At 47.1% G+C, this 13,501-nt stretch overlaps 1 protein-coding gene across 1 annotated transcript in view; it reads right to left on the reverse strand.

The window, feature by feature from the left end:
• The window catches only part of nav3 (neuron navigator 3), a gene marked incomplete at its 5' end in the record, with an annotated part of 225,133 nt that extends 214,566 nt beyond the window's left edge, over positions 1-10,567 (reverse strand). The window contains one exon of the mRNA XM_083999642.1: positions 10,307-10,567. Coding sequence (XP_083855768.1) covers positions 10,307-10,567 — 261 coding nt within the window. The remainder of the gene's footprint in view (positions 1-10,306) is intronic.
• Between the last annotated feature and the right edge of the window lie 2,934 nt (positions 10,568-13,501).

The raw sequence follows: 13,501 nt of genomic DNA on the forward strand, positions 1-13,501 counted from the left end.
GAGAGCTGTCCTTAATGATGACAGACTGATTCAGTAATGAGTGCTGTTTGAAGCTGTGTTCTTCCAGCTCCTCTCTTATTAATAACCACTGTACGGTTTATTTCCATATAGGCTATGATTGTTCCAGTCAGGTCTGATGGAGCTCTTCCCTGTCCTCAGGTGGACCAGCTCACTGTCCAAACAACAGGAGGATGAGATAGCAGCTCACTCCTTTCATGTTATCGTCTTTCCAAAAGTGATAACAGGTACCACAAAGTGCTAACACAACCAAACAGGTGGCCTCCATGGAAACAGCAGGATTTAACTACTCTAGAATCTCTGTTAGACGTAACTCGTAGGTGTTTTGTGCAACTTGATGAGCAGCACCTTTAAATGTCTTGATTGACTCTTGTGACCTAAATTACTTTTTTGGTCTTTTTTTTTTCTTCCAAAAACAAAAAGGTGGAACTTTGATTTTGTTGGAATCAAATAAGAAAAGCTGTACAGTAATTGACCTTCTATTACCAGAAGCCTATTATATGTGGTGTTTGCTTTATGAGGACCTTATTTACCTCTAACACTGGGACATGTGTGCATTACAAGTCTGTGAGTCAGTTGGATGTATATGAGTGTATAGGTGCTGTTACTCTGTGTAACCCCACCTCTCCTAGGAAACCCAGTAATCATGTTGATAGCTGGTGATCTACTGCCGCTGCTGTGTAAGCCGTGAGTCAATACCACAGAGACCTCTCGCCTGACTCATAACATCGGCAATCATTCTCCCTGCAAGACTAAAAACAACACACACACACACAGACACACACAGACACACACACACACACACACACACACACACACACACACATAGCCTGGCCTTGTTAGCCTGTGTTACAGGATGTGTTAGCATGTTTTCTTCCTGTCCATACTTGGTTGGACACTTTTGACACCGGTTGTTGTGGCTTCCCCAGATGTTTTCTTGCAGCTGCTGAGGCCACAGGTAGAGAAGAGAAGAGAAGAGAAGAGAAGAGAAGAGAAGAGAAGAGAAGAGAAGAGAAGAGAAGAGAAGAGAAGAGAAGAGAAGAGGTGACCTATTCGTCCAGCAGAGGAAAGGTTATCTGTGACAGCTGGGGAGACAGAACTGGGCCAGGTGAGTGTTAACTCTGTCCTGCTGCTTTTCTCATTAGAAATATCACAGAGGAAAAGATCGACAAAAAATATTAAATAAAATGAGAGAGAGAGGGAAGGGTGGAGCATGATGGTGAAATGGATGGAAAAAAAAGAGCAGAAAAAAAAGGAGGGGGGTAAAGGTCACGGGGAAAATAGCAGTAAGTGAGTTGGAGGGAGTGGAATAAGAGAAAAGACTCCAGTCAGAAAGGTTGAGGCCAGGGAAGTACTCAGAGAGGAATGCTGGGAATGGGAACGAGCAGAGAGACGGTGACAGCAGACGGAGGGGGAAAAGAAAGAAGTGGTGGGAAGATGTGAAAAGGAGGGATTGGGGGAGAATAAAGGAAGGAGAGAGAGAGAGGGACGCTAAGAAAACAGAGCAGACAGAGAGACTGCTGACAGACAGCTAGAGAGAGACAAATGGAGGGAATCTGAGGTGGAGGTGAAGATGATCTGCTCCGCACTCTAAACATTCCCTGTGTGTCAGTGTGTGTTTGTGAGTGTGTGTATCTCCGATGACCTTATAGTAACCTACTGAAGGTTAGCATGGTGCTGCTACAGCTGTGTCAGACTCATGGTGGGCACTGGACTAGAGATACAGGCATTAATCGTCCTTATTAGACCCAGCATGTTACCCATAATGCAACCTGACCGACGGCAGCCAATAATGTAGCCCGGAGCAACTGGCCTCAAGCAGACAGAAAGTTTACTTCTTTCTTCCTCCAGACTCTCTTGTAGCCTTCAGGCACAAACACTGCTGACCCACGCTTCACACAGCGCTCCACTAAAGCCTCGACACAGCTCCTCTTACACATACAGTAGTCCTCCAGTTCCCCTTTAATCCACACACAAGAACCAAAGAGAGAAAAATGACAATTTATGGTTTGCAGGAAGTTACATGCTGGAGCTGCGTGTTGGCCCAGACACTGAGTTCCTGGAGTCTCAGCTGATTCCCCAACAGCCTCACAGGGTCCAGGAAGCCGGAATTTCCAAAATATTGACCTATTCCTTTAAGGAAGCTCTTGCTGTTTATTTCCAGCAGGTTGGACAACCGGTATAATGTCTTCACAGGTCTTAAAGTTTAAAAAAAATAAAAACACTGCTGCCAGACTCATCACTCTCACCAAGAAAAGTAGAGCACATCACACCGGTCCTTAAATCACTGCTCTGACTTCCTGTGCGTCAGAGGATAGATTTTAAAATCCTACTACTGGTCTATAAAGCACTCTATAAAGATTTACTTTTATGTTACCAAGCATCCGGACCCCTCAGGTCAGCTGGCACTGGTCTGCTCAGAGCTCCCAGAATCAGAACCAAACAAGGTGAGGCAGTTTCTACTTTCTATTCTGCACATCTTTTTGCTTTTTGTCTTGTCTAATGTCTTATTTCAGTGTATGTCTACAGCTTTCAGTCACTCACAGCTGACAAATTCCTCAAAAACTCAACAGACGTTCTGCTGAAAGCCTTTAGGGACTTTTGCACTTGCAGCTTCTTTATGTTGGTTGTGTGTCTGTGTGTGTGCTTATGTGGGTGTGTTGGTCAAAGACGACTGAGCAGCCTAAGTGATAACATCAGATACATGTGGGTAACATAAATTCTGTGTCTACATTTCCTCCTTTACGGCATTACCGACAAACAAGTGAAGCGTCCCTCTCCTGGATCATTAGTCAGCCAACCTTTGAACTAGCACAGTGCCTGGTGTGAGTGTGTATATGTGTGTGTGTGTGTACCGTAGCAGCCTCCGCATGAGAGCAGGGTTATTTTCTATTATGCACAAGCGCTCACTTGGATGTTTTCCTGCCTTTATTCGGTGCCACGACGCCTCACCTCACACGCAGCGCTAGAGAGAGAGCGGCTCAGAATCTGATGAGACAGTAGCGCCGGGAGGCCGCGTTCACTTTAATCTCACTCGGTGTTTTAATCACGCAGCCTCAGGTCAGAGCGATTGAATGAAATGTACAATGTCAAGCCTACGTAACTGTCCTCAAGAAAAGCGCTGGCTGTCTGGGCTACATCAAAGGCAGGGAGGACAACGTGGGCCGTTTAGACAGAAAAGAAACTCACATTAAAAAAGTTGCAGAATGTAAAGTTTTACGGCTCTGCTAAACTGAAGCTTCCAGCCATGCTTGTGGATTTTTACGGTAAAGCGTCTCACTGTTATAGCCGTGCACTTGAACTTGTTTTTCTCTGTGTTTTGGAGCGAACGCTGCGACTATACTTCCAGGGGAGGGTATTTTTAACCAGTGTGGCTGTACTGTAAACACCAGCCGCTCTGTGTGTTCTCACTCCAAGATTTAAACAGCGCGGCCCGACAGCAGACTCCCCGCGGCACAAAAGGCAATGAAATACTGTGTGTGAGACAAAAGGCGCAGGGAGAGCGAGCACTGGAAAGCATAATATTGTCTCAAATATTTTCCCAATTTCGACCCAGGGGTCATTTAGGAATCTCTGCACAGAGGGGGGAATGTTGCTGAAGTGGACACTAATGTAAAAAATGTGAGTGAATCACATGAGTGGTAGTTATTCAGCTGCGACATATGTTAACCTAATCTGATTTTTTTTTCTGACGGTTCTAGGTTTAATTTGATAATCTTATGGTTCAAAATCATGTGTTAGACCAAAAATCACTGCCATGTTTCCAACTTGGAGCAGGCACGGCGAGCTGGGGCGGACTCCCCTGTTAACACATTATTTCTGATTGGCTGAACAGACCACAGACTTGTTGACCTTCAAGTGCAACGCTGCTACAGTCGGAGGGACAAACCAGTGCAGAACGGAACAGCGAGGCTGATAAAAACCTGCAGGAAGAGTCACGGGCTGCACCTTCCTGAGGCCGTGTTCAGGTCAGTCTATCCTCACAGCTGAGGAGGGGATGGATCAGATGGGCTGTAGGAGCAGAGAAAGCTACAAGCACCACACTTCAAAGGCCCACAGAGCTCAGTACACTGCAACCTGAGGAAACATCTGCACACACACAAATGAGCACAAATTTAAATTAATCAACATGTGGGAAATGATTGGTTAATGGAATGGTAAATTGGCTTTTCTAGTCTCTTGGACCACTCAAAGCACTTTCCACTGTTTGTTGATTGTCCTTGTTGGGACTCAAACAGGGGATAAGGGCCTGAGCCTATATTCTCCCAGCAGATTCATCACTTTTTTTTACTTTTTAGGTTATTTTTTTCCTTAAAGGTCCAGTGTGTAATTGGCAATAATTTTTCTTTTATATATACATATAGCAAGGGTTTCGCTTTAGAGAGTGTTGCCATCTTGCGCCGCCATGTTTGTACGGCAGCCTGAATGGAAAATCCAGCCAGTCAGAGAGCATGTTTCACAAGTCTTGCATTCATAAATAAACCAATGAAGAAGAAGGCAGAAGGAAAGAAGAAGGAGGAGGAAACAGCAGACATATTGTAAAATGGTTTAGATCTTCACCTCATCGCTCCATGCTACTGAAATACTACCAGTGATCCCAGTCATAGTAAAAACGTTTTTTTGTCCTCGGAGGCCACCGTCATGGCCGATGGGAGGGGTGAGTGTGAGCGAGGGAGCGCTGAAAACTAGAATCTGAACGATAGATGTCACGGTTTTACCCCCATTCTACACACTGTACCTTTAATTATGACAGAGGGAAAGGAAAGTCTCTGTGGTCTATTGTGTTATATGATCGAATTTGCAAGCCTGTTTGTTTATCTGCATGTGTTTTCCTCAGCGGCGGTGTGTTGACCTCTGCGGGCCACCGTACTCCGGCCTCATCGCAGTGTGTTTGAAAGAGATCACTCACTGACCTCGTTGGCTGAGAGAAGTGCAAATATAGCAGCGCTGCTCTTCCTGCTGGTCAGCTTTCACACCTCCCTCACCACCACAACTTCTCTTCCAGATATGGAGTCCGGCACACGGCGAGTCAGACCACCCATGACTGGGACACATTCAGACACATGCAGACACCCCCCCTCCCCACCCCCCAACACACACACACTACAGCCCCTCTCCCCCTACTGGAACAAGTTGGCCTTCTCTCACTCCCTGTGTTCTCTCAGTTGTTTCAGCAGTGTCAGAGCCACTCGAGGGGGACGAGCAAGAGCTGGGCGAGAGCCAGCCAGACAGACAGAGAGAGAGAGAGAGAGAGAGAGAGAGAAGGCTCGGTCCACTGATGTGCTGGACAGGATCATGAATGCATCACTACTGAAGTTTTCCATAGGTTAAGTAGGCCAGTGCACAGCTGTTAAATGCTAACATTGTGGAGGTGGCTTGTAGACAAATTATCTGATCTTTCCTATTCAGATTCTTGCATCATGTCACTCCACATGCTCGGACACAAAAAAACCCGCAAATGTCACTGTAGAGGAGCTAATGAAGGGGATTTTCCTCATGCATAAATGTAACAGGATTATGTGCAAAATGCATTTACATGCTAAATATCACAGGGTGCATGTGACTCTAGATGGATGGTGTGAATAAGTGTGTTTAAATATACTAGAAATTAATCTTATATTGACTGGGGAGATGTTGTGCTGCATAAAAATGTAAAGAAAAAAGATTAAGAAAAAAGTGAGAGGAATACAAAAAAGAAAGAGGGAGACAGGAGGAGCTGAGAGCATCAGGCCCAAAGAGAAAGAGGGAGGTGTGTTTACATTCTGCTCGCTCACTCAAACTCACTGGACCCCAACATTATTCCCTGAGGCACTCCGACTCACTCTCCTTCTTTGAACCCACCCATACTGTTGCCCTGAGCATTATCAAGCCGGAGTTTGAGCTGCAAACAACAACAAAATATGCAACAACAGACCCTGATTATTCTCCTCAGGCCTCAGTGGAGAGAGAGGGGGGGGGGGGGGGATCAGCAGGATGTTTTTTGTTCTTTAAGTGGGTGAGTGCGTTTGGCACCAAGCTGAACTTCCGGCAAACACGTATGTAGTTATTCACAAGGAGCAGCGTTCCCACATCAGAGGCCAGTAAAAACAGCAGCCTGCAACATGTATACAATGAGCAGCATTTCTCAGATAACACACACCTCCACACAGAGGAGAACGAATCATTTTCATGTACATCCATATGGTGTTTGTGCATTTCTGCTTAACCTAATCCTAAAGCAACGTTTGTGTTTCGAGGCCGTACGGTTGTGCGGCCGTTGTATTTTTTACAATCTCTGTGTCTCAGTCAACAAACGGTCAAGAGACGTGTAAAAAGAAGGCACAAGTTTCCCAAACGTCTAACTGACTGCAGCTGGAATAAAACTGCAGTAAGTGAGCAATAAAAAGTGGGACTTTTGTGTGACTCTTAACAAACTGGTGTTTGGAGGCTGACCTGAGCACAGCTTCACTCTGTAATTGGCCGTATTCTCAGGCTTAGGAGCAAAAAAAAACCCAAGGACAAAGACTGTTGGAGCAACGATGCGATGATGTGTCTGCAGCTGAAGTGCAACAGCAGAGGAGGCTGTGTCACTGTGTTTGATTTACGCAGCGTAAGCACATTTGTTACGATTGTGTTGTAAATAAATGTGAATAGTCAGGTTGTGTCTGACGTCATTGTGTTAAAACAGACCACACAGAATAATATCACTGTAAATCAACAACATACAGTAACCTCATTACTTTAAACAGTCACAGTTATGTTCCTGCAAAAATTAATTGTGTATTGTTTACTAGTGGCTTTGATGTGATGTTTCAATAAAGTTGATCCCAAACAGATGCCATACTGTAGGATGCATTTACTAGGAAGCATCAAGGACTGGAGACAGAACTTTAGCTAAATCCCATAAGCATGTGGAATTTTTCAAGGATGAATGAAGATAAATCCAATCAACGTTACTTGTTCTTCTGTCATAGAGCAGATTTAAGAAAAAAGGTGCGAGGCAATGTTCAAACCTATCTTAAAAAGAACTTTAAATTACACTAAAAGTCCTGGGGCGGCGTGATTTGGACAGCTGCCAAAACTCTTGATGCACAAGATAATTCTCCCATCAGAGCTGGCGGTGGCGTCGACACTTCATTAGAGCCCGGTCGACTCGGATAAGCTCGTCATTCTGCAGAGCCGGAGGCGGTGGCTGATATGAACTGTCAGTGGAGGGCGCGACAGGAAGAACAGGCGTCTTGCCTTGTTCTCATCTCCATCACGGAGCGAGTCGACAGGCCCGGGTCATAGATGGATCATGAGAGGAACCTTGGAGGAGCCAGATGTTGCACAACACTGACAAAACTCGAGGCGTGCGCAGCCACCTGCTGATTTCATGCGAGTTAGACAGGGAGCTAACAGACACACAGCACTGTGTCACTGTGTCTCATGATGGGACTTACATATTTCCATTTGCAGGAGACTGACTCGGCATAACCAGATTTCCTCATGGTGATTACACAGCAGAGCCACCATCTACTTATTATAACTATGATATATTGTCACTTGACGGCTGTGGACCATGTGCGAGTGGTTACATAAGTGAAATTAACTTAGACCCAGAGTTCATTCATCAAATTAAGTCACTGCATCGTGTTTAGTTGTGTTGCAGCCTTCACAATAAGTATCACACAGTGTAAAACTCTGCACAGGCAAACACACACAAGCTCGGAGACACTCCCCTGAAACTAGGTGCAGCCTCCTGTGCGGATCCACGGGGGATTACGTCCACATAGTAAAAGGAGACTGGATGAATACAGCTGAGATTAGGCACAGCTGACTCTGAACCGTGTCCAAAGGTAACCTGGTCTAGCCGGCTCACGATTCCTCCGCACGCCCCGTCCTCTCCTCTCCGTGACGGAGGGGTTTCAGCCGCCAGGCAACGAGCAGTGGCGACGCTTTTGTGGCCCGCATCTGTTAAATGTGAATTGTGAAAGCTCTGGGGTCCGGAGCGCAGCGGTGGGGCTTCGGCTTTTCGGCCTGAGCCGTGGATCGGATTTGTTTCAGCCCAGTTTGTGTGTTGAGATTCTCACTGACTTCCTCCTCGGCTTTGTGCAAAACAACATCGTGGGCCTGCCGTCTTCTGCAAACAGCGCACCAAAGACAAAACAAATCCCTCCTTCCTCTCTCCTTAGCACTGAGCCAGCATTTATTTTTCTTGCACTTGTGTCATCATAAGTTTGCAGGCAACTGGCTGCAGCACCTCCATGCTGGGTCATCAGTGTTACTATGAAACTCTTCATTAAGCAGGTGGAACTTTCTGCCACCACTCACTGACTAAACAACACCCACATGAACCTCAGAAACAAGCCAACACATGCTGGCTCTACTGTATATATGAGGAGGGGAGGGGGGGGCATGTGCACAAACAAGCATGCAGTCATGCACTGCACAAACACACGCACACACACACAGTCCTATGCTTGATGGTGCTTGATGATAGCACCCCACGCTGAGCAAGAAGTGTTGGTGGATGTTAAAGGAGTAATGACAGTGTTTCCTCCACCTTCTCTGCTTTTTTCTGCTCTGTAAACCCACAGAGTCGAGCTCTTAAGGGACTACACAACACAATTAGACAGGCTAATTACCCCTTCCATACCACCCATTCCTCACCCACACCGACAGGCTGGGACAGGCAAGGCTTTCCCCGCCTGCCTCCCAGCTCTGCAACGACAGGGACTACAGAGAGATCGTACAAGTCAGGAAATGTAGCTGATGCTCCGTCCGTGAGAGGAACAGTTAGAAACAACTGACAAAACGAAAACAAGAAGAAGGGCAAAGATCAGAGGTGGAGCGTGCATGTCGAGTGCACTCGGTGTGGAGAGGTTTGCATGAAGGCAGATGGAGGCTGACACAGTAAAATCAGTAAATAACTCTAACAGCTCCTTTTAATGGAGGTTTGTGAGAACCACGTTGTGTTAACAAGCTGAAAGTCAAGCTGAAGTTGCCAGTTCAGCAGCAGGTTAATGATGAAACACACACACACACACACACACACACACACACACACACACACACACACACACACAGAGAGACTCCCCCCTGCTCATAATCACGCTGCAGGCGATTTGGACTCAGTCACGGACACGCCGGGAGGATTTAGAGGCAGGGGGAGCGCTGACCCGTGCTTTGATGTCTTCTGCCCATGTTTCCTCTGGGTCACGAGGAAAATCAGCAGCTTTGTTCACTATCAGAAGTCTGAGAGCCAGAAAAAGAATCAGGGTCAGGGAGTCTTCGCTTTTTTTTTTTTGTCTCTGTGAGGAAGTCTTGTAACGGTGGAGAAGCAGGAGGAGGAGGAGGAGGAAGAGGAAGAAGAGGAGGAGGAGGGGGGAGAGAGAGATCAACTGGCCAAACAGGAAAGTTTCAGTTTGTGCTCTGACAGCTCTGGATGTGGGACGGGCCGAGGCGCCGCGCAAACTATTTGGCGGGGAGTTTTGAAAACTCTTCCTCCAGACCGAACCTAACCCCCACCCCCCCCACCCCGCCTCCTCTGCTGCAGGAGGAGAACCTGGGCCAAACATCTCTGCAAATAGGAAAGAACTTGGCATCAACGGACAGAGTTGTTGTATGGCGAAGCACTTAACAACCATCTCTGTGCGTCCATTAAAACCATCTGCAACGTTTTGACGCTGTTGGAGATATTGAGAATATAGTCTGGGAGTGAAATGGGGGGGGGGGGGGGGGGGGGGATTCAGGGGGATCTATCTGAAATATTACCCTGCATCAGGAGACAGGACAGGACGGGAGGGGAATAGAGTGCATACGCTCAATGTTCCCTGAATCTTTGGGGCTTCTCAGGTAGCACATTACCTCTGTATTAGCCCCCCACCCCCCCTCCCTCACCCACCCCACAGAGGAGCTGACACGGTTCACTTCACAGGTGGGGGGATCTTAATAGTCTCCACTAAATACTCCAGCACACACAGCGCTGGAGTTTTCCATTCCACACACACACACACACACACATTAGTAAATTATATACAGAGTGAATGGGCAGCAGGATGAGGTAACCCACTGCCAGCAATACATTACTCATCCAGCCCCCCCCCCCCCCTCCATGATCACAAACCAGCGACATCATCTCACCGGAGCAGGCGTGAGTCACCGCCGAGTGAGTGAGCCAGACACCTGCTCAGACCGTCACCACGCTGGAGGAAACCAGCAGGACAGACACAGACAGACAGCTCGCTCCTCTCCCTGACACCTGTGGAGTGTCTGCAGAGTGGACACACACACACACACTCACACACACTGTTCCACCTCCACTAACCTTGCAGATCTTGCTCTCCTCCGTCTGGGCTCTGGCCTTGCCCTCGGGCGTCCTCTCCTGCTGGTACTCTGACTTGATTGACAGCTGGCAGGAGGAGAGCCCCGGGGTGCCGTCGCCCGCCCTCAGCTCCTGCTGCCGGGCCATGTAGCCCTGCGAGGCGGCCGCCCGCACCGCGCTGGGGATGGGGAGCGCCGTGTGCACCGGTTTGGTGCCCACCGAGGAGGGTTGCCTGAGCTTGGAGGCTACGCCAACCACCGGCATGGTACTGCCCCGACCGGCACCACAACAACAACAACACAGGAGCGGGACAGAGGTCCAGAGAGAAAAAAGTACTGCCTGGGAAGGGGAGGAGGAGAGGGGGGGGGGGGGAGCAAATCTGCAGGGTCTCCCACTGATGTCTGGCACTGGAACGGAAGGAAAAACTAAAAAAAAAAAGAAAAAAAAAACAGCAGTTGCCTCTCAGACTGAGAGGAAAGCAACTGCGCTCATTCTGTAGCCTACAGCGAGCAGGGCTGACAGAAACTGAGAGGGCTTCTCCTTCCTCCTGCTCACTCCCTCCTCCTTCTCCTCCTTCTCCTCCCACAAGCAACACTGCTCCCTCCCCTTCCTTCACTCTCTCTCTCTCTCTCTCCCTCTCTCCTTCACTCCCTCGCTTGCTCTCTGTCAGAAGTGTACACCACAAAGTCGGCCAAAACAGTTCAAGGGGGCGTGAACTCCTCTGGAAGGTATAACCACCACTCGGCAAAAACCGTGATTACAGAGACCTGTGTGTGTGTGTGTGTGTGTGTGTGTGTGTGTGTGTGTGTGTGTGTGTGTGTGTGTGTGTGTGTGTGTGTGTGTTCAGTGCTCCCCAACACAACTGTCAAAACAGCTCTCTGTCTCTCTCTCTGTGTCCCTCTCTCTCTCTCTCTCTCTCTCTCCTCACGCTACCAGTGAGCACTGGAAATAGACGCACTCTCTCCGTCTACATCTGGAGCCGCCCCTCCCTTCCATGAGAGCAATAGTAAAAATGTGAGAGGGGAAAAAGCCCTAAGAGTTCGACACAATAAGGAAATCTTAAAATAAGAAAAGGAAAGTTCCAGGGTGAGCAGCTGTTGGACGTGGTTGGAGGTGTCTTTACTAGTGAAAAAAAAAAAAAAAAGTTATTATTGCTGCCAACTGGTTTCTGCTTTCACACTGGTTGTTGCCTCAGAGTGCACTGGACTGTCACTGAGTTACTATTCTCTTTCCTCCTCCTTTCCTGAGGACGTATATATAGAAACAATGAAAGATAAACACACACCTCAGTGATTCTATCACGCCTCCCTCCATTCCTCAGTATTCATATTTTGTGAATGTGGATGCAGAGGGTGGCTGGATCCAAAGCTGGAGACCTTTGGTCAGATCCACACACTTTGTGCTTTATAAAGAGTTTTCTCCTGCACTTTCCTCCAGCACACTGTGTGTCCAGTGTGTAGATACTTTTCCATTGTTGAAACATTGTCCAAAACCTCTGATGGTTCAGATGTATAAAAAGTTACTGTAACATGTCAAGTATCTGGACTTATCAGTTCCAGTGAGGAGGCCTTCAAGGACAAACAGTCTGAGAGTCTTACCAGTGGAGGATCTTAACCCTTGATTGTTCCTTGTCATTGATTATTTGCTATAATTTAAAGCATTACAGTAATGTGATTATTGTTTTAATAACTAGTAGTGTAAGGGACAACAGTTAAGATATTTTAGTCACATAACTGGTAGAAATCAGCCTGTTCCCTGTGTTAGAGGGAGCTCGAGGGAAGGTTGATATCAGCTTTGTGCCGCTTTGTTGTGAAATCACAAAGTTGCAGGCTGTGTGTGTTTCTCTGTTGACTGAGGCTTTGATACTTTCACAGTATTAATATGGTCCTGATCTACAATCAAATGACACATGGACATCTATTTTTACAGTGTATGCTCCCTTTAAAGACAGCTTTCATTCTACAGAGGAATGTTCTCTGCTGCTATAAAGACAGAAGAAAGTACTTTGTTCTTGAGTAATTAGGAAGAAGTTTTCAATGTGTGATGATGACTGAACTAACCTGGCCGACACTGTTGACGGTGTGGATTATTAATGTTTGGTTAAAGTGTGTGAAACTTTGATTTGAGGAGGCCAAATTGTCAGCGGCGAGCAGCTGCTGGAAACAGCCACAAAATTGGTTTCAGGCTGCTTGTTGTGCGTAACAAGAACCAGACACTGCATCAATGTATATCAGTGGTGAGGACAGCAGGAGGCTGACAGCATCTCCCACAAACATGACAACCACTGTACAAAAAAAAAAAAAAAAAAAAAAATTCCACGTCCACTCTGCTTCAAACTATCTGACCCCGGCTTCTGACACGCTGAACGCTACAGTAAATCTCTTCAAGGGCTTCTTTTTGAAGTGTTTAGAGCATTGTTCCGAGACCAGTCGGTTTGGGCCAGAGCTCAGTGTTACAGCGTATTAATGGGGTGTCGTTTGTAACATTAGAGGATGGGCTGACAGCAGGATTAATCCAGGACAGATAGAAATCTGCGACGGAGGATATCTTCAAAGACTAGAGCTGCACGCAGCATCAGGATCTGTATGTGTCCTATCAAATGTTTTGTTTTTGTGAGACACAGATGAGCCGTACTGCATTTGGACTGCATTAACTGGACACAATATAACATGTAGCCTTTTTCCCCTCTTTTTTTTTTTTTCCTAATGGCTCCCTGCTTTGTGCAAGACTTAAAAGGGAGTGAAAGTTTTATATGGAAAGGCTCCATCTGGTTCGGTTTAGAGAGGCGAGGAGATGTGCTGGAGTCGGAGGGGCACGTTGCGGTGTCACGGCAAACCGGAACTCTTTAACACGGCAGCGTCCAATAAAAAAAAAAAAAAAAAAAAAAAAGTCAAGGGAAAGGGAGGAAAAGTAAACACAGAGCTCCTCTCGCAGAAATCACAACACCTGAAATGTCTGGTTATCCCTGAGAGCTGTGATGGAGAGATCCTCCCTGTGATCTAAAGGTCAGACGTCGGGGGGAAAGAATCAGTTGAACACACTGCTGCTGCCCCGTCTACTCACTCTCACACGGCTTTAGTGCCTTTGACAGTCAATTGCCTTAATAGGGATGCTGCCCCCCCCTCGCCCCTCACCACCACGGCTGAATAGCACCATCTACTCCAACGTGTTTTCAATCACGCACCAGGGGCTATCATG

The sequence above is a fragment of the Trachurus trachurus genome (genome assembly GCF_905171665.1).
Source record: "Trachurus trachurus genome assembly, chromosome: 23".
Classification (NCBI taxonomy): domain Eukaryota; kingdom Metazoa; phylum Chordata; class Actinopteri; order Carangiformes; family Carangidae; genus Trachurus; species Trachurus trachurus.